At 43.2% G+C, this 20,786-nt stretch overlaps 1 protein-coding gene across 1 annotated transcript; it reads left to right on the top strand.

Annotated features, from left to right (window-relative positions):
* The first annotated feature begins 829 nt into the window (after nt 1-829).
* On the top strand, nt 830-20,478 carry LOC139201290 (cyclic nucleotide-gated channel beta-1-like). The gene is made up of 38 exons (XM_070830567.1): nt 830-910; nt 1,006-1,027; nt 1,173-1,218; nt 1,350-1,455; nt 2,028-2,047; nt 2,129-2,231; nt 3,164-3,188; nt 3,283-3,373; nt 3,597-3,703; nt 3,842-3,905; nt 4,152-4,227; nt 4,372-4,396; nt 6,510-6,831; nt 7,243-7,392; nt 7,577-7,630; nt 9,183-9,250; nt 9,486-9,751; nt 10,129-10,159; nt 10,561-10,851; nt 10,958-11,227; nt 12,183-12,375; nt 13,262-13,268; nt 13,950-14,089; nt 14,260-14,414; nt 15,670-15,894; nt 16,461-16,669; nt 16,912-16,962; nt 17,043-17,129; nt 17,249-17,313; nt 17,480-17,602; nt 18,187-18,328; nt 18,487-18,646; nt 18,733-18,830; nt 18,972-19,055; nt 19,157-19,275; nt 19,533-19,679; nt 19,920-20,118; nt 20,212-20,478. Exons 1-38 carry the CDS (start codon nt 830-832, stop codon nt 20,476-20,478), a joined length of 4,689 nt encoding a protein of 1,562 aa, XP_070686668.1.
* Nucleotides 20,479-20,786: the final 308 nt, after the last annotated feature.

The raw sequence follows: 20,786 nt of genomic DNA, 5'->3' as shown, positions 1-20,786 counted from the left end.
TGCCCCCCGACCTGTCTGCTGTGGTCAGTTAGCGAGACATCTTGCAGGTTCAGTGGCATTTTGCCCAGCTGCTGAAGTGGATTATCTCAACAGGCCGATAAACTGCCACAGCGGATAATACGCGCAGTTGAGATTAGGTCAGACTTAAGTGGCACTCCTGCTGGCTCTGTAAATCTCTGTCTTGAAGCAATACGCTGGACCAGTGAAAATGTTCTCTTCCTGTACACGTGAGAGTGATTTCTCCCCGTGTGTCTGGTTTAACCCTCTGTCACCTGTGTGTGGAGGCTGCAGGTAGAGCAGCTTATGGTGCGCTGCTGTCTGACTGAGGCTGACCTCTGCCCCTCTGCCTTTTAGTCTCCTCTGACTTTTGATTCCTCTTCCTTTAAATGAAAGACAGCATCCTGATGTCTATCTTCTCTCCAAGTTGGTGAACTCAAAAGGCTACATTGCACACTGCAAATTCATTTATTCATTTTTATAAGATCCCAATTTTATCGGACTAATGAAGCTGGAATTAAGGATTTTTTACTTTATTTTCCAGCTAGTTTGTAAATGTGTAAAAGTTAAAAAAGGATTTATGGAGAAAGAAATTTCAGGTTGGTCCAAAAATGTTGCCAAGATGAAGCATCATCAGACCTCATTAGCTCCAGCTAAGGGCTCTCTGTGTGACGGGTGAAGTGGCTGCTTTAATGGGGACATGAGCGCAGAGTTATTAGGAATTGCCATCATTATCATCAGCATTATCAACAATGTTTGATGAAGGGCTTTTGAAAGGCTGACTGACTGTGTGTGTGTGTGTGTGTGTGTGTGTGTGTGTGTGTTCAACAGGATGTTTAACTGGGTGGTGAAAGTGGTCCCCCAACCTCCTGAAGTTCCTGGGACAGAGGAAGCTGCCAAAGCCCCTGCTGATGTACGACAACACACACACACACATTAACACACATACAGTGTCATTTCTGAATACTTCCTCTCATGTCCTCTCTTTCTGTCTGTCTGATCCTACAGCCCGCTCCTAAAGTCAGAGAGGGTGAGGATTATTTACAACGTCTTTTATACTGTTTGCACTGCACCTTCACACATGTGTCTATATACACACAACAGATGTGTTTGTTGTCTGTCTATTTGAATGCATCTAAAACAGGAGTGTTTTTTGTCTTTAATGTATTCAACAGTGAAGAGTCCCCCACTGAAAAACACAGACGAGGTTTCAGAGGACAGGTAAACCTCTCTGTCCACTAATTTCTCCCTATAACTGAGTGTATTTATATGTATATGTGTGTGTGTGTGTGTGTGTGTGTGTGTGTGTGTCGACATACTGACATCTTTCTTTCTCCACCTCCCCTTCACAGCCAGGCCCCGACTGGAGTTTTAGGCTGGCTGTCTAATGGGTTCGTCAGCGCCCTGCCTCAACCATCCAACTCCCCTCGACTCACTAGGGCCAACTCTGACGCCAGGGTGAGCACGTAGATGTTCGAGTGGACATGCAGCCTACATCCTATGAGATATTAATCTACATCCAATCTCCAATCTGATTAGCTAGCTGCTAACCAGACTGATACATTGGTGGTCTGATATAGCCAATATTTAGCTTTTATTCAGTCATGTCCCACTTCAGTGTGACTTTTTTAGTATCTTTTGTGGTCATTTAATTGTTTGTCTTGATGTGATCAAAGCACAAGGATGTGTTAGACAGAGGTGATCACATTATGATGTGCACAGACTCAAGTAATGCAAAAACATTTATTTAGTCACCCACACATGACTTACTTATGTTACATTGCTCATGTTTTCCTGCCATTGCACATTGTAGGGTGTGTGCAGGGTCATAGCTCCGGGGGCATCATGCTGTGCCAATGCTATAAATCTTCAGGAGAAACCATTTCAGTAGAAGAAGTCGTATTAGTGTGACGATAATTTGTCATAATAAGTATGACAAAATAGGAGGAAGAGGGATTTGCAGCAGACTTTTTTTGGCTCCTAAATGTCTCTCATTTTTCTTTTTTCTTTCTTTATTTGCCGTCCACCAGTCAGGAGAGGATGGAGAAAGGTACCGTATGATTAGACAAGAGTGAATATTTAATGCTAAATACATTCTTCACAGGTTAATTCAGATTTTATTTTCTCCCAGGTCTGGGGTGATTGGCTGGGTCGCTCAGGGTTTGACCAAGGTATTGCCTCAGCCCGATGACAAGTATAAAGAGACTGAAAACAACAATGAGGAACACACAGAGGTGAGACGTGAGCACTTTATGTCCAGATGAGTAAAGTACAGTACAGTAAACTGCTACATTTAGCAATACAGGTGAAACTTCACACCATAACAAAATCAGTCCTGCCTCAAAGTGGGTGCCGCAAAACAAAACCTAAACCTTATTTGGCATATAAATAATTCTTTTATGTCTAAATATCAAGGAACAGCAACCCTAATATAATCACATGCATGTCTTCCATAACCTGTAGGTGATAGTCTACTACGGTGCATTTCTCTACATTAGCCTAACAGGAACAACTTGTTTTTTGTTGTTTTTACTTACTCATGATAAATCAAGAGGTTCAGCGAAGCAGCAGCCAGAGAACGAACATCTCTGAACTGTGTGACACTTGACTCCAGCAACTTAATACTGCTCCACAGGCTAATTTGACTACTCCTGCATAAGGATTAAGCTCATAAAGCAGTCTAAAGGGGGGTTTAGCCAGGTTATCCCCCCCCTCCACCCTTCCCCGTTAACTTCTCTGCTATTTAAACCAGTCCTCTCATGTGACCGCCCTCTTACCTGGAGGCCTCGGGGCTGCAGTGATAAACATCCAGACAGCTCCTCAGAGCAAACGTTTAGTCCACATGCTGCACTGTGGGGGCGGACATAAAAGGGGCCCATGTGTGAGGACGTTTATTGCTCCAGTGAGGCCCGTTTGTAGCCCACCCTGACCCCTGGCATGGGGAGGCACACATGTAGGCTGATGGACAAACAAGTAACAGACCATCATGAACCTCAGCGGGGCTCACATTGACACAAAGGTTGCTAAGCAGAGGAGATGATTGTTTCCATTCATTAATAATATAATGCTAGTAATAATTCTTAATGGGCAACAACAACAATCAATAAAATCTTAAACCATATTCTTTTGGCCTGACTTTTAATGCATTTCATCTCTTTAATTCCAGGTGTATGATACGGAAAAACTGCCAGGTATGTTTTTTATGCCTGAATTGATGATTAAATATCAGTAATGTACCATCCTTATTGCTGTCCCATTGGCTTACCTGTGTGTCTCTCTGCACAGATTTTGATCCCCTCCCACACATCCCGGTGGTGGAGATGGTGTCAGATGATGAGGCGTCAGAGATAGAGAGTCAAATCCATTTCCCACCCAAGTGAGTATAAACCACCCTTTACAGCACAGCGATTAAAGATGAACCCTGACACACCAGCACATAGCTAGCAGCACCTCACATCTAATGGATTCATTTGTCTTAAGGGCCCAAAGTAGAGTTGTACACACACACACACACACACATACAAGTACACACAAATATACATGTAATTAAAAGAACTATTAACGTGTGAGTGGCTGACCTCTCTCTTTTTCTGCTGCAGTGTGGTGAACTGGATAAAGCAGATAGTCCCTCAGCCAGTTATACTGCCCTCTGGTGCCGTCCCCATAACAGCATCAACCAAGTCCACACGCTCTTCTCTGGACAAAGGTAAACACACACACACACACACACACACACACACAAGCCTTCAGATCTCCATTTTGATATGTTTTGGCTTTGTTGGGTAAAGGCTTGTTTTGTACTATATTTTGCACTCTGAACTTCATGCCTCTCTCTTCTCTCCAGTTTTTTCGCCACCACCTGAATCTCTCAGTGGAATCTCACTGGATACAGATAGCAAGGCCTCGGGGTACGTTTTCCTCCACCACTGTCCGTTTTAACAAGAGTCACTCTCTGTCCATGAGACAAGATAAATGATAAAATGACATTTTAATGATCTCCATGGGAAATGTAATTGTGTGTTGTTTTCATAAAGTGGACATTTTCCACTTCAAAATGATTAGGTGGGATGTGGCACAACAGAAACATGTTTAGCCTGAGTTTGAAATGTGGAGCAGCCTAAGTGCATACAGCTAATACATTTGTTTGCTGACAGTGTGGTTGGCTGGTTCGTGTCAGGACTGGGCCTCAAGATGCCTCAGCCCATCGCTCCACCCAAAGATGATCCTGAGGTAACTTTTGGGAATAAATGAATGCTGCTGTCTTCCTTCTCCTCTTCTCTCCCACTCATCTTTTAAGTCACATTTTTTTTTTTAGATATAGCTATACTGATAGCAAGTCAACTTACATACAACTGCTGTGTTTTTTACTCTCAGGGTGCAGTTGAAGTTCTACAGAAAGGTGAGTTTACTTCAATTATACTTTTCCTGGTCACTGAAAACCCTTCTGCTTGCCTTTTTTTTTGTTGTTGCCAGTATTAGCGCTCCCAAGTGCCACAATTCACAGTTTAATCAAGTGGATCATATCACATAATGTTTTCCCCACAAAGTGTTAAGTCACTAAAGAGTAACGCCTACAATTAGCAGAAAACATCTCTTTAACAACATGGGGTGCCTTTTGTCAAAGTCATTACTCTACCGGTGAAATATGCCGCCTGTATGATATTTGTAAAGTATTGTATATGTGTTTACTCTTGAAGCGCCCTCTTGTTTTTGCCCCCATAGTGTTTGAGGAGGTGTTTTGGTCGGACGATCGGAGCCTAACTCAGTCCCTCTTCTCCTTCTGTTTCAGGGGGGAAGGCGCTGCGAGCCCCTTAAACAGCAGGAGGAGACGACTGGGGGCTGCTCTGATTACCACACAGACAGACAGACAGACAGACAGACAGGCAGATACCAATAGACATGTTGTTCTGTTGGCAGAAGTGCAGGTGCTGTGCAGCTCAGTACAAAAACTAGGCAGCTGTAAAACACGACAGGAATATAGAGATATATTCAGCTCACCTTACTGTATTCAATACAGTTTCATGAATGTATTACAACCTAAAACTTAACTGAATCATGTACTGTATATTATGTAGTATTAGATGTGTTTTTGTGATTTGAATTTGCACATTTTCTGTTTGACACACAGAAACGTTTAGTAATTGCCATCAGTTTGGAAATCCTGCACTAAAGATTTCAGACAGGATATTTTTCTTTTACTTCATCGTGCTTTAAGCTAAAGCAATGTACGCTATATATTCATGTCGCTATTTTCTTATCCAGAGAGTGTAATGCACATATGAAAGACCATTAGGAGATAAAAAGCCGATGTGTTGGTCATCAATTAGAAGAACAGGTCTGTTTCTGTTCAGAAGAGTTTCAGCTTAAGATGTCAAATCCCTCCTTCCTTTCCCAATTCACGGAAATCTGGAAATAGTAATTAAATGGCAGCTATGTTCATTTATTGTTGTGTTATTTGTGGACAAAGTATCAATTATAAATGTATTTATACTCAATATTTAGAGGAAATTGGGAAAATTATTTATTTTTCACATATAAGTCCGACTCCTTAACAATTTATTATTATTATTATTATTAATTATTGTGCTCAGAGTTCATTTGGGTTTTGATCATGTTAGATTTAGTGTACACGTTTCAAGAGGTTTAACTGTAAAATATAAAATAATGGTGCTTCCACTTCAGAAAGTTTGTATAAAGAATATCTAAGAGAGGAAATATGCACTGAAGGCTAAATAAGGTTTTTGTGGGTCCTCCTCGCACCACCTCACCCCTCACATATATATATTACATATTATACATATATATACATATTCTTTTATCTTTTATTTTGTTATGCAGTGTTGTCTTTTTACTTTTCCTGTCTATTGTGCGTTTTGTAAAACAGTGAAAATATAATCAATAAAAACTCTTGATAACAACATAAGAAAACAGGCTTAGTTGAGGTTGCACATACTACACACAGTGTAAGGCCTGTTGTGATCCACTTGATCTATTTCTATGGCCTTGAACTGTGAAATGTGGCCTGGGGATGTGGTGTAAGTGGTGGTGTTTCAGAGGGTTTGACTTGATTTGAAGGAAACATGCTTGCTCACATTCAAAACGTGTAGATTGCCATGTAGACAAGGTGGTAGAACATAAGAGTCCATGCTGTAATGTGAGGATACCACAGGAATAATAAAGATTCAGTGTGAAATGATTCATGTGGTGGTCTTATCAATAACATGCCTTATAGATATGAAGAGCAACTCAGGTTGATGTTTTCCACCTCTGAAAAACCTCCAACATGAAACAAACCTCCCACAAGGGAAAGGGGTGTAGAGCACAGCTGCATACCTGTATTATAAGCAGTCAGCCCTGTGCAGTACGTACAGTAGATTTAATACATCCAGCTTGTAATGTGTCCATACCTTCATATATCCCAAACCCAAAACCAAATCCATCCCCATCATGTCCACTATCAACCACGTCTCTGGCTTCTTACGCACAAATCAACCCTTGTCGTCCCCCCGTAGCCTCGTCCAAACTCAAACCCGACATGGTCCTAGAAGACGTGGAGTCAGACAACGAGGGCCAGCAGAAATGTGAAGACCAGCCCAAATCCACATCACTGACTCCACCATCGCCGACGGCAGACCAACAGCAGACACCGTCCAATTCACTGCAGCCTCAGACGTGCACTGACACCAACCCCGAACCAGAACCACAATCAGTGACAGAGAGTGTGACAAAAATGTCTCAAGAAGATGCCGAGACCCAGACGGGGCGCTGGACGCCGTTCATCGAGAACATCAAGAAGGAGGCCGAAGATGTAGCTCTGGCTACCATGGAGGAACGGTAAGAGAGGTGGAGAACAGAGGGTGGAGCTGCAGTTCATTTTAAAATAATGTACATGTACATGTCAGATGTACATGTCCCCTTATCATGGCTTGTCTTTAATGGACTGCCTAGCATTGTGACCCCCTAGGAGAAGAAGGGATAGTCATCTATCTAGTTTCAGTTAAGAGCTACCTTAGATTACTCAGTCGGCTGGAGCAGTATATATTATATATATATACACACACAATACACAGTGATCGAAACACACTAAGAAAGCTAAATTAACCTGGTTTGGTGTTGGGCCAGAGGGTTTAGCTGTGGGATCTGAAGTCTCAGCAGTAGGGAAGAAGACTCTTGTCACGTCATTTACCACATTACTAACATTTGTTACACGGCACAATCATCTCAGTGTGTCCCATCTCTCTTCAGTCTCCTGCAGGAGCGCGTGGAGATGGCACGCATGGCTGAAGAGGTGGCCCGGCAGACAGCTGAAATCGCCATCAGACAGATGGCCAGTGAGGGACAGTCCATCAAACTCTCACTGGGGAGTGGAGAGCTGCTAGAGGAGCCTGAAGCCGAGTAAGACCTGCTGCTGAATTAGAGAAGTGTGTGTGTTTACGAGAGAGGGAAGAGGAGAGAGAAAGTGGTTGTGTGTGTGTGTGTGTGTGTGTGTGTGTGTGTGTGTGCGTGTGTTTGGGCATTTTTGTATTTTGGCAATATTAGCATCTCAAGTGGTGTGACACCGCATGTTCACTATGACCAGGCTGCCAGTGCAACAGGAAGAGGAGAGCGAGGTGGTCCACAGTAACGTCACAGGGTAAGAGGGCAAATGTGGACGCTCCGCCATCCTTACTTCCTTGAAATCCCTCTTAGGACCCTCAATCCACTTAATCTCTCACAGAGAATTTGTATCATTCTGCTCTTGTGCTGCGTCAATTACATTTATAACTGTTCTTATAACATAAAAGTAGCAGTACCACAATGTAAAATATACCTAATTACAGCTAAAAATCCTGCAATCAGTATTCATAATTCTGAATAATTCTAATGTCGATAAGGTGGAGCTGTTTTAAATTACTTTTAAATATAATTTTACTGAGCATCATCTATGATAAGATAATCATCTGAAGCTGCAAATTAACTATCAAACGAATGAAGGCTAGTGAAGTAAAAAGAACTTCCCTATGAAATGCAGTGGTGCAGAAGTTCAGCACCGGTTCCACAGTAACTTCCCACCCGTGAACAGTCTCCTGTTGGTCCAGCACTCATCCAGCTGTCACGTCCCAAATCCCGCGGGATCTCGTTATGCGATCCGCGCGGACGTAACGCGCTGCCTTAGCATCACACAGCCGTGTCATAGCAACCGCAGCTTCCCTTGGCAACAGCCCCCCTCTCTCAGCGGTTCCCCTGGTAACGGTGTGCACCTGCCTGCTGCTTCACGTCTGGAGACGCAGCAGAAGTGATGGACGGGGATGTGACAGGATGTTGTTTCTGCTGTTTATCTAACATTTCTAAAAGCTCCTGATGTGGTTCACACGAGCCCACAGCCGGCTTGGTTTTACTTGTGGTGTCTTGATGCTCGTGGACATTTTCTGTCGGGACATTTAACGTTAAAACGCACGTGAATATTAAGAGAGAAAGTGAGTATCTCGTGATAACACCGTGGTTAGATAATAGACTTTTACTGCATATTAAGTTTGTCCTATTATTTAACCGTCATTTTACTATACTTGTGTAAACATTATTAATTAACGTTATGTAAGCTAGCCTCTTACAGGTGCTCACCAAGAAAAAAAACACCATCTAACCTTACCAAGCTCGCCATCACCGAGTAAAGTTCATGCTGCTACATCTTCCAGGGACAAATGAAAAGTGTGTTTTTTATTTCAGTGTCTTCAGGCCATTATTCAGTTAAGAATATGTGAGGAGAGAACAGAATGTAATTACAAAATCAGTCACATTTTTCTCTCTATAACCATCCCACTTCTGTGTGCTGGGACATTAATTCACCACAAAGTTATGTAAATATATTGAGTGTGTGCCATATATAGCAGATACATATTACTTAGAACCATGGGAAATCTACTCTGCTATACTAGAATAGTATATAAATAATGTGTACGTTCTTCTTAGACATATTAGTCTACCTGAAACATCATTTTAGCCTTTACATACACTTTAAAATGTGAGCCACATTCAGTTTCTACATTTACACTCAGTACCACTTTAACGTGTTTATAACCTGTATGAATTCAGCCAAATCACCTTTTCAGACGGTGTAAACAAGATGATGATAATCTATGTAGACACTAATTAGTCAGGACTTAGTATCTTAGAAAATGTCTGTCTGCATTTGTCCTGTCCTGCAGGGAGGAGCAGAGCCCTGCTGAGGAGAACCAGGAGGAAGAGACCGAGGAACCTCCCATAGAGGAACCAGGTAGAGATCAAGACAACAATTTTGGCCCTGCAAAACAAATGGTAGCTGGAAACTGTCATGGAGTCTATAGTCCAAATACAAACTCTTTGTAATACTTGTAGAGCTTTTGAACCCTTATGTGTTTCATCATAGTGTATTTCTATAAAATGTGCATCATCAACACCAGGCAGATGTATATTTATGACTTTTGGGTAATATTTCAGTCTCACAGAATCTATCATTTCAAACAATCTAGAGCCAAAGGAGGAAGCAGAGCCTGAGCGGACCTCCCCCTCTCCACCTACAAGTCCTGAACCAGTTAAGCCCTCTGAGCCAGACTCAGAGCCAGAGCCAGAGCCAGAGCCAGAGCCAGAGCCAGAGCCAGAGCCAGAGCCAGAGCCAGAACCAGAGCCAGAGACCAAGGCCGAGGAAGCCAGTTCAGAAGCTGAGCCTGTAACCCAGCAGCCACAGAGGGCAGAGGAAGGTGGTCAAAGCACCACAGCGGAGAAAGCTACCGACAAAGTAATGTCCACGGGCTGAACATGAGCACAGTTTGACCTCATGACGCACATGAATCAGTGACTTTAACCTCCTGCATTGTCTGACCTTATTTAGAAACATCAGTTCTTCCCCCTGCTTGCCTTTTTCTTTTGTTTTGTTAAGTTTCGTTTAAACACATATAAAATGATCACATTTTTAGCCCATGCAGGACCGAACGGAGAAATAAACTCTTTTAATTACTCAGCTTCAGGCTCATTAAAGGGTTAATGTTATTGTCCTACAATGCACAATACAATACAATGATTTTTTTTTTTTTTAAATCAACCCTCATATATCATATCCCATCCCAAGTGATGCCCTCGCCGGCTATTCATTCATATGCTTTTGTGTTTTTGCAGGAGGAGGAAGCTAATGAAGACGGCTGTGGTGGTATGTACTGCCCTAATTTGTTATTTTGGGGTGTTTTCTCATTACAGATTCTATATGTGACTGTAGTTAGAGCTATTGTATTATTTATAGATTTCATTCCTGTATGCCTGACTGGCTGGTTAAATTGTGTCGAATTCACAAGATGGTCCACATGTTTGTGTACATCCAAACAGATACAACTCTGTGATTTCATTACTGAACCTCTAGAGCTGCTGTGTGTCAGCCTTAGACTGTTACTGTACACGCTGTGGCCATGGTCATTCTCCGTCTTCTTGTCTAGAAGAAGTCTGACATTGTCATTCAGCCTGACTACATTGCTGTTTGATCAGTTGAACCCGTCTCCTGCCTTGCTTATATTCTGCCTGACTGTAAATCTGCCTATCCACCTGTCACCTCTATAGCTCCAGTCAGCTGTGATGCGTTTAAGAGCTGCCTGATGCGCATTCCTCACACCTCCGAGTGCCTCGGCAACATCAACGCGTTCTTCAAAGAGAACGGCATCTCCAGTCCCAAAATACCCTCCATGCCTAAGCTACCTACCCAGCTGTCTGACGTTACCAAATACTTACCCTCCCTCCCCCCTGAACTGCGCCAAGAGCTCTCCCAGATCCGACTCACGCAGGTCCCCCGAAATATCATCCAGACTCTGACTGAGATTTTTCCCAAAAGCTCAGAGGGTTCAGTGGGCCCCAGTCTGTCCAGTCTTTCCCAGAGCTTTTCAAACATCCCACAGAAGCTCTCCCAGTTTCCCAGCCAAACGCAGCAGTACTTCCTAAACATTCGGAACCGCCTCAACAGCCTTATGCCTCAAGATGCCTAAGAAACAACAACAACAACAGCAAAAACAGAAGCAAGACAAGAATCAGCAAGATGTCGAACTGAACCGGCTTGTCCGACACTCCCCTCTCCCTCCCCCTCACCATCCTCCGCTCCACTCCCGCTCCCCATCTCCATCCTCCCCTAACGGTAGTGCCCTCGAATTGCCCAATGTGCCATCTTACCCGCGTCTGCCACCAATTGTCAGCCCCCCATCAAAGCAGCTCAACTCACTTTCCCGCCAGCTGTCAGGTCTCTCTAACCCAGCGTTCTTCATTGAGGATGACATTTCAGCAATAAGACCCGCAGGTGAATCTGCAGCAGTGGAAAGTTAACTGTGTTCCGTCGTGAGACCCCTTGTAGATACCTGAACTCAGTCATAATTAGTAAACTGTTGTCTCTCAATATGTGGCGTCAGGATAAACTAGCTGATTGCTACTAAATGTATTTGAAAGTAATCATCGATGAAGAAATTTGAAAGCAGTAAATGACCCACTGAGTTCAGATGTCGTGGCAAATGCACCGACAGCGTGTTCAGCATTATGAACACACTGTCGGGAGAAACAGTGGTGGTTTTGTGTTGTGGTGGTGGATTTTTGTTTGTGTGTGTGTTGTCTCACTCCATCATTTCTCACATATGCTCAGGCTTGATGTGAATAAAGCACCACAGTTAATTTGTTTGCTAAGTAAGAAAAAGATGTGTACATGCACATCCACAAACTATTCCATTATTTTGTCAAGGAAAAACGTGATTCGGGAACTTTTTTTAAGGAGAAAAGTTTGAAACGTGTACTAAATAGCTGCCCTCCATTTCCGTATAGCTTCGCTAACATCTGTAAAAAACTGTGTACACAACAGTGTGCAAGAGGAGGCAGCACACTTACTGACTGTTGATACTTTTTGTATTTAATGAAGGGAACAGAACTGTTCCATGAGCCAGATTAGCCAAACTGAATGGCTTGCCAGATGAGTAAACTATCAGAGCACTCTTAGACACGGCCTAGTTCACAGGTGGATTGTCTTGTATTAGCCCGATGGTCTTCTTAAATCTGCTTCCCTCCCACACCGTCCTGCCCTTCCTCTGCTTGTATCTGTGACCTGCTTTGCCCTTTGCAGCAGCTCTATTCGTCCTACTGCTAACACATCCTCATCATTTATGGTGCTCCTCATTAATCTACAAACATTTTGTGACTTTCAACCTCACCAGAGAGCTCCAGCCTCAGCCTACGTCCGGCCGTCAATGTAGAGGATGTCGACTCAGACCACGAGAGAGGAGGGGAAGGAGGAGGAGGAGGAGGAGGAGGGGAGAAACTGAGCAATATACCTCAAATCCTCACCCCCCAGGACCCCAAACTTACCACCCTCACTGTCCCTGTGACACCTTCTGGGGGCCGTCAAAGGTATTAGAACAGCAACACATTTTATATCTTACAAAATATGTCTTAGGTTTATGCTGAGTAATAAGCAAACACCAGGGATGGACCATTTATGTCATATTGTGAGAGACTTTGTTGATTTCTGTTTTATCTGGCCGTGCAGTGCAATGTTTTTAATCTTTTTCTCTCCCCTCATGCTTTTCACCTGCAGTAAAGGAGATAAAGAGTAAGGCAACTGCATGGATCGTTGGAGTTGTAGTGCTTTCAATTTCCCTCCAACAATAAATATTCTTTTTCTCTAGTGAAACGATCCATATGCATAGCCTATATGCACTCATGGCAAAGCATTTCACAAGAGAGAAACACAAAATAACATCACAAGGATATGTTATTTGGGTTACGCCGAAGTGGAAGCTTGTCTGTTGAGTGTTTTCATCCAAAATGAGATCAGATTAAATATTTTTAAAAATCTTAAGTTAAAAGTTTCTACAGAACTTTAGAATTAAACTTGTGAATCAAAAATCATTTCAATGATAGAATTATGTGTCATCATTCATGGGTTTGATGAATCATCAGATGTATCATTTTGGAGTGAAAGTCCTCATGTTCACTGTGCAGTGCTGTTTGAAATGGATCTGCTGCCCTCTACTGTCTGCTGTAGAAGCATCATGATGGTCTGTCTGTATGTCAGTGTGCTTGTGAGGAAAATCTTCCTACAGTTTGGTCCCAAGGTTTATGAAACCTTCTTCACACATATAAAACAGTAGGAGCTGCCAAAATGACAAACACAAGCAAACCAGCTTGTTGATGCAGAGCACAGACAGTACACGGAGCCAAAACTGTTTGAAAAGACACTGAGTGTTTCTTTGCTTTGTGTTGTGATGTTCTGTTGTGATGTTCTGTTGTGCAGATTGAAGGTACTGTTTGCTTTTGCATGGCTTTCACAGATTTTTGTGTGCTAGAAAAAGTCAATAAACAGATGCACAATCTTGCACTTGGATTGTCACTGTGTCACCTACCTGTAGGTGATTACCTTCCCTTGTTATCTGTTTCTTGGATTAACATTGTGCTTTCCCTGACACACACACACACACACACAACCCCTTTCTCTCTCCTCTTCCCTCTCTCTTAAACACACACACTCACTTCAAACTGTGCTCTTACCATCCACGACAGTGGTGGGAGGAATCGTAGGATTGTCTGGACAAAGATGTAAGACATTCAGCCCTTATGAAATACAGTATCGCTTCATCTAGCATTCATCTCTGTCTTTATCCCCACGTCATGCTGCCCAGCTGACATATTATCCATCACAGTTCGTTAATCCATGCAATTTCTCATTGGAGTTCACTCATTAAATCGTCATTTTTACTGCTCATTCATCTGCATTCCTCACGATCACAAATGCGGCGTCAGCATGAAAGCAGGTAGCAGCATGTAGTTTGGCAACTTTTAGGCAAAAGCTCAACATATCTGAGAGTAATTTGGTTCTGTGTCTTCACCATTTACAAATACAGCTTAACATCTCATCACAGTGGATTTTGGTGAAAGAGAAGGAAAAGAAACAGTAATCTAACTAAGGCCGTGTTGCCTCAAAGGTTCAACCGATGATGTTACTGTGTCTACTTAACTTTAACAGTAGGAGGCTGCACTCTCAAAGTGAAGATGATGACGATGAAGGGAGCATCCCTGTCAGAGCCTGGCCCAGCCAGTCCAGCCTACACAACACAGATGACATGTGAGCACTGTGCACACACATACACACACACACACACACACACTTGCACACACAGGCTCATACCGAATGAAGATAAAGAAAGTGTGAGTACCTAATTTGGAGTTTTCCTTTAAGTGCTGACATGGGCTAAATCATCGTCATCTATTTTTATTTCTGACTTTTATTCCAAGACTGAAAGAACGTCCAGCATCCTCAGCCAGTCAGACCAGTGCAGTGGTCAATGAGCGTCTTCAGGAGCTGGTCAGGATGTTCAAGGAGAGGACAGAGAAGGCGAAGGAGAAACTCATTGACCCTGACAGCTCAGATGAAGACAGCATCGTCCCCTGTGAGTCAGAGTCCCTGTCCTTTTGTCTCTTTCACATAGAGCACAAAACCTTGCATCCAAACATAACAAGTGGACCAAAACAGAAATATAAAGGTAGATAGTGGGCTCAGATTGTAGCAGTTGTGTGTTATGGTGTATTTTATTTCCAGGATTAAAGAGTCAGCCTCGTCCAGCAGAGAAACTACCACTCATTTAAGTCCTACCCTCACCTTGGACTGAACAAAAAGCTACATCAGTAACATGACAGGCACGTACAGGTGAGAAGCAGCAGTAGTAGCTTCTCTCCAGGTTTCAACCTCCCAACTTTCCCACCTCCAGCCCTGCAGTAGAAACACTGGTGTCCCTCACTCACCCCTCAGTGTTTTGATCAGTGTTTCCCAAAGTGAGAGCCTCACTTTGTTCATTTGCACTTTTTAACAATACATTATAATATGTTTCCCCCATATAAAGTACTAAGAAACATTTGCATTCAATCAAATTTTAAGCATGGTAATTTATAAGAAATAAGCTATAAACATTTGAAAATCATGCATGCATCAAGTTGGCTTGCAGTTATGCTGCAGGTATGATCGGTAGTATGACCGGTTTGCCCTCTGGTTGGCAGTGACACAATGTTTTAATAACACATATCCATGGTGTCATTTTAAGTTGAAAAGGGATGCATGTCCGCTGTGGGGGGATGACATGAAAAACATCATTATGAACGGGTGCCGTGGCTTAATTTGGGAATCACTGATTTATAATAATGTTATGTTGACAATCTTTTGTCAAGCCTGTTCATATCCTTTCCAGAACATTAGTGCACATTCAGTTGTAGAGAAGGTGGACAGTGTGCTGACCCAAGTTGGGTATTGATGTAGGACATAATCAGCCCCATACCATTGAAAGAGGGAAGTATGACCTGCACACTGAAGTCTACAGACTGTTGAGTGTTTCTTTAAGCAACCAATGACCAGCAAGGTCTTTTTAAATAAAACGCTGCTTCAATAAATATTCCGGAGGTTGTAGAATTCAGAGTCTATACTGCTTCTCTTTTTCCACAAATATTAGTTGTGCCTAAGTCTGGTCCGTCTGTAGCATTCAGCACATAGTTCCATGTAGTGTAGAAAGTGTGGAGCACATGTAGTTCACTACAGAACCTTTCTCTACATTAGCCTGAACCTTGTCCACAACATGCTGTGACTCCTATTTCTAAACCTGTAGTAAATCTGTGTCTGTGTATTTTTGCCCCTTCTTGTCCCTCGCCCTCCGTCAGCTCCTCCACAGGCTCCAGCTCCTCATCCTGCTCCTGGGGATCAGCCAGTGCATGATGGAGAGAAGGATACACAAGAAGAAGGAGGAGGAGGAGGAGGAGGAGGAGGAGGAGGGGAGAGTGAGGCAGAGGGGGAGCAGTCTAGCGGCTGCTGCAAGGTGAAAACTCCTCGCTGGATACGAGCCTGTATGCACTACCGCTTCCCTGCCAGCATCGATCCTTTCACCAGTGAGAACCCAGCCGAAAGCACCACCCACTGCTACCGACAGCACCGTCCTATACAGCAGATTCTTCTTTACCGAAACTACTCAGAAATGAATGACAAGCACACAGAATCCCATCTGGTGGCTCTTTATGTTTTCAGCCACATAATTCTGACTCAATTTTTTATAATAACACTTTTTTGAGCTCTTTAATGAGTTAACTAAACACTCAAGAAATATTTTTTGACTTACTGTCACAGAATGTGATAATAAGTGTTGTGAGGTTTGGGTAAAGGTGAATCTACTGTACTATCTCCTTATCCTGTCCTGTCTCTAAATCCTATGCTGATCTCTTCCTTCTGTTTCATATTCAGAAGGATTTCATGAGCCCGTTTCCTCTTGTTGCCATGCTCTCTCCTTTTAGCACAAAAGTTCCAGACACTTTAAATTTGGCTTAATAATACAAATTAGATCCTGCTTATTTCTCACCCTCTGTCTCCTTACTTTCCACACCTCTACCAACTCTCCTAGTGTCCAGTGTCTCCATCTCTTTCACACCCTTCATCATCTCCCCTTTGTCTCTCTCCTCAGACCTAATGTACGTGCTGTGGATGCTCCTGGTCACTCTGGCGTGGAACTGGAACGCGTGGTTCATCCCAGTGCGCTGGGCCTTCCCCTACCAGACTCCAGACAATATTTACTACTGGCTGCTGACCGACTACCTGTGTGACCTCATCTACATCCTGGACATCACCATCTTCCAGCCGCGCCTGCAGTTTGTTCGTGGAGGGGACATAGTGGTGAGTGGGACACTGGAGGCCATTACTGTAACTGAGCGCCATCTCATGGTGGGGAACAGAAATCTGTTCATCAGCTTGTCAGAGGACATTGGCTGCTGAAATCACAGGAAACATGAACATGAAACAAAATCACTGTAGTTTTCTCCAGCTGAAGTAAAGTTTATTACATTGGTTTGCTGTGTATTAACATTAACCTACCAGGTTCATTGTTCATATCTGCAGTGGCTTTGTTTTTATTACAGTGTGACAAAAAAGAGATGAGAAAGAATTACATGAAGACCAAGCGCTTCAAAGTAAGTAACTAAAGTTCATGTTTGAGTGTTTTCTGCCTTTTTTGGGCTTCACATATCAAATGTACCTCCCTGTTTTTCAGTTTGATGTAGCCAGCCTTGTTCCCCTGGAGCTCTTCTATTTCAAAACTGGCATCAACCCTCTGCTTCGCTTACCCAGACTGCTGAAGGTGAGATTAATTTTATTCAACCATTATTATTCCTCAATAATCTATTTCAGCCTGTTACAATATCACCATTCTGGCAACACATACAGATAAGTTTCTGTTTTGTATCAACGCCTCCTCAGATCAACTCCTTCTTTGAGTTCAACGAGCGTCTAGAGGCCATCTTGACCAAAGCCTACATCTACAGGTCAGCTGCAACCTGACGGTATCTTACTATCCTCTACTGAATTCTCTCTTCTCTGTCTCTGTTTCCCTCTTCTCACTTTGTCGTCTGTCCCTGAGATGCCGCATAGTGACACATGAACACACACACTGGTTTTTAGGAGTGCTCTCTCTCACTCTGTGTCTCTCAGGGTGATCCGTACCACCACCTATCTTCTGTACTGTCTCCACTGTAATGCCTGTCTGTATTATTGGGGCTCGGCCTTCAAAGGACTAGGATCAACCAAGTGGGTGTACAATGGCGAGGGCAACAGGTTGGTGGGATATACACATTACACAAACACACGCACACATAACCACATGTACGATTTCTTGTTTTAAGTTTTGAATATAGGCGCCAGGGCTTAAAGGTGAATCACTGGTGCACAGCTGTTGAGATATGCACAAAAAAGCTCACTCTGGTCTGTGATATTAATTTTGCACTCCTTCGGTCACTCAGACCATCTACACTTGGTCTCTTCTAGTTGAATCCTCTGACTTTTATTTTACATTTATTTGTTATTTGTTCATTTACACTGTTGCCCATAAAGTTGGAATAATTGTCCAATACCTCCAGTTTTGTTAAAGCCTGAATACACAGTTTGCAAAGGTTCATTGTGGTTTAAGTTTCACTGTGATATGTTTGGAAGAGTTTGATCAATAAAGTTGAGAAGATATACACTTTATTTATCAAGAATAAATCACATTGTCACAATCATTTCATGAGAAGAGGTAAAAAACATTTTACTCCAACTTTATGGGCAACAGTGTATTTGAAAACTCCTGCTCATTGTGTTCATTTGAAGCAATTTTTGTGTTGTTCCCCTTTCTAACAGCTCCTGTCTTTGTCTCTGCTCAGTTATATTCGCTGTTACTACTTTGCGGTGAAGACCTTGATCACCATCGGTGGTCTGCCAGACCCCACCACCCTGTTTGAGATCGTCTTCCAACTCATCAACTACTTTGTTGGAGTCTTTGCCTTCTCTATCATGATTGGACAGGTAGGTATAAGTATAATGATAAAATATGATATAACTTATGCTTCCCACATACATTTAATACTAAAAGCTCCAATGTGTCATCATTCTAATACACTACACACTAATACATCATAATCCTGTTTTTTTCATTTGGCTCATTTTGCTCATTTGTCTCCCAGATGCGTGATGTGGTTGGTGCAGCCACAGCAGGTCAGACCAACTACCGCACATGCATGGACAACACTATTAAATACATGTCCTCCTATCGCATCCCAAAAGACGTCCAGAACCGCGTCAAAACCTGGTACAACTACACCTGGCAGTCACAAGGCATGCTGGGTAAGGGCAATGTGACATGCGCATGCTCAAATGTATCTCAAACATCTGACCCGTCAGTCATACTGTACCTATCGTCTGCCTTCCAGATGAGCAGGAGCTACTGACTCAGTTACCAGATAAAATGCGTCTGGACATTGCTATAGACGTCAACTACTCCATCATCAGCAAGGTCCCTCTATTTCAGGTGGGAATTCCTAAAAACACATGAAAACAATAGCACAATGTACAATCTTCAAGACCCATTTGTGTTATAGACCCAGTGCACGACAGACTGACATAAACGGCAGATTCAGAAACACTGTTTCCTCCTTTATTCTCCCGACAGGGCTGCGACAGACAGATGATCTTTGACATGTTGAAAAGCCTTCGCTCTGTCGTCTACCTGCCTGGAGATTATGTCTGCAAAAAGGTACGTGCCGTACTGTATTCAACCAGTTTTGTTTGTAGAAGACAACTGTATGTAGCAGCTTCTCATTATGTGCCTCTGGCTCTCTCTGCTGTCTTGCCCAGGGTGAGGTGGGTCGGGAGATGTACATCATAAAAGCAGGGGAGGTGCAAGTGGTTGGAGGCCCGGATGGGAAGACGGTGTTTGTCACTCTCAGAGCAGGATCGGTCTTTGGAGAGATCAGGTGAGGAGATTTTTAAAGGTGGCATTGAAGTATTACCACATATTTACCTGTTCTGACACTTAGGATCTATGCTGCCATTTCTGGCAAATCCCTTAGAGAGATAACAGAGTTATTTTCTCACTCTCAGCTTTGGTTTTGAATATTTTACATGTTTTCTTTTAAATATTACATGAAAAAGTTCTACTTGACTTCCTGAAACTGGAATGTCAAATGTGGTGGAAAGTGTCATTTTTAACCGTAATTTCTCTGACTGGCAGCTTGCTTGCAGTAGACGGGGGTAACAGACGCACAGCAAATGTAGTCGCCCATGGCTTTGCCAATCTCTTCATCCTGGACAAGAAAGACCTGAATGAGATCCTGGTCCACTACCCCGAGTCCAAGAAACTGCTCCGCAAGAAGGCCAGGTTAAACATCAATGGCACTACACATGAGCAAAATAATTTCTCTAACCATGACTGTGCTCTCTGCTTTGTATCTGGATTAATGACGTCTGAGTTCCAAAATGTTGCATCTGCTGTGGAACAGGACAGATGTAGTGGGGCCACCAGATTAAAAACTGACTTTTACAAGAGCTTTGCTGCTCTGTCTGCATATGTGCCATTATTAGTCTGATAGAGCTTTTCTTATGTCTGTCTCAATCGCAGGAAGATGCTTGCCAAGGGAAAGAAACCTGAGCCCAAAGAGGAAGCAAAAGATCCCCCTCAGGTCTCAGCAGCCCCTGTTAGGCCGGAGACCCCCAGACTGCTGAGAGCCGCCCTGGAGATGACAGAGAAATCTTCTGGACTTAAAGGAGTTCTGGCTAAAGTCAAAGAGAAGACCAACAAGTCCAGTATCTCATTACAGGTAAACAAATCCTGAGCAAAGAATAAGCTCATGTGACAGTGACAAGAAAGACGGCGTATGTTATATAGCAGGTTAATCTCTTTTCTTTTCCAGCCCTCCATCTCCTCCTCCCTGCCTCCTCCGTCTCCCACCTCCAGCTCCGGACCTGACAGAGACGTGGATACACCGTCACCCACCTCTGCCAGCTACGCAACGTTTCGCTCTGCTTCTCGCTGCCGCAACACCACCTCAGTGAGGCCTCACTCTCCACCACAGTGCCACAGCGACGCAGATGAAATGCTCGCCGTGGACCAAAGAGAGGAGGGTGTCAGCGGGGCAGAAGGGAGCGAGGGAGGGAAGAGGAAAGAAAAGAAGCTGTGATAATTCTTTAGGGGGCAAAGGAAGGAGGAGAGCATACAGAGTTTCAATGCAAAAATATCGAAGTAGTACTGTACTCCTCTCTGACCTGTAACACACTCCCCCACTTTGCACGTTTTAGCCCAATACCCCTTTATCTGTATAGTTGTAATGTACCCGCTTGAAAAGCTGGTATATTTAGCCACTTTTGTGTCAAATATCATCGACATATCATTGACTGGTGTAGAATTAGATGTGCTTTACATGAAAACCACTGTTCCTGTCTGCTCCTTGTGTTTTTTTTCAAGCTGGACCACTGCAAAGTACAACTC

This window comes from Pempheris klunzingeri, chromosome 5, assembly GCF_042242105.1.
Source record: "Pempheris klunzingeri isolate RE-2024b chromosome 5, fPemKlu1.hap1, whole genome shotgun sequence".
Taxonomy (NCBI): domain Eukaryota; kingdom Metazoa; phylum Chordata; class Actinopteri; order Acropomatiformes; family Pempheridae; genus Pempheris; species Pempheris klunzingeri.
The sequence above is the reverse complement of the archived record's forward strand: the minus strand, read 5'-3'. Positions and strand labels throughout refer to the sequence as shown.

What these genes read in the sequence shown, in the direction of transcription:
- LOC139201290 (XM_070830567.1), top strand. Translation starts at nt 830, where the DNA reads ATGTTTAACTGGGTGGTGAAAGTGGTCCCCCAACCTCCTGAAGTTCCT. An exon ending in GCAAGGTCCCTCTATTTCAG is followed by an intron (nt 18,831 to 18,971) that starts GTGGGAATTCCT and finishes TTCTCCCGACAG; the next exon opens with GGCTGCGACAGACAGATGAT. An exon ending in TCGGTCTTTGGAGAGATCAG is followed by an intron (nt 19,276 to 19,532) that starts GTGAGGAGATTT and finishes TCTGACTGGCAG; the next exon opens with CTTGCTTGCAGTAGACGGGG.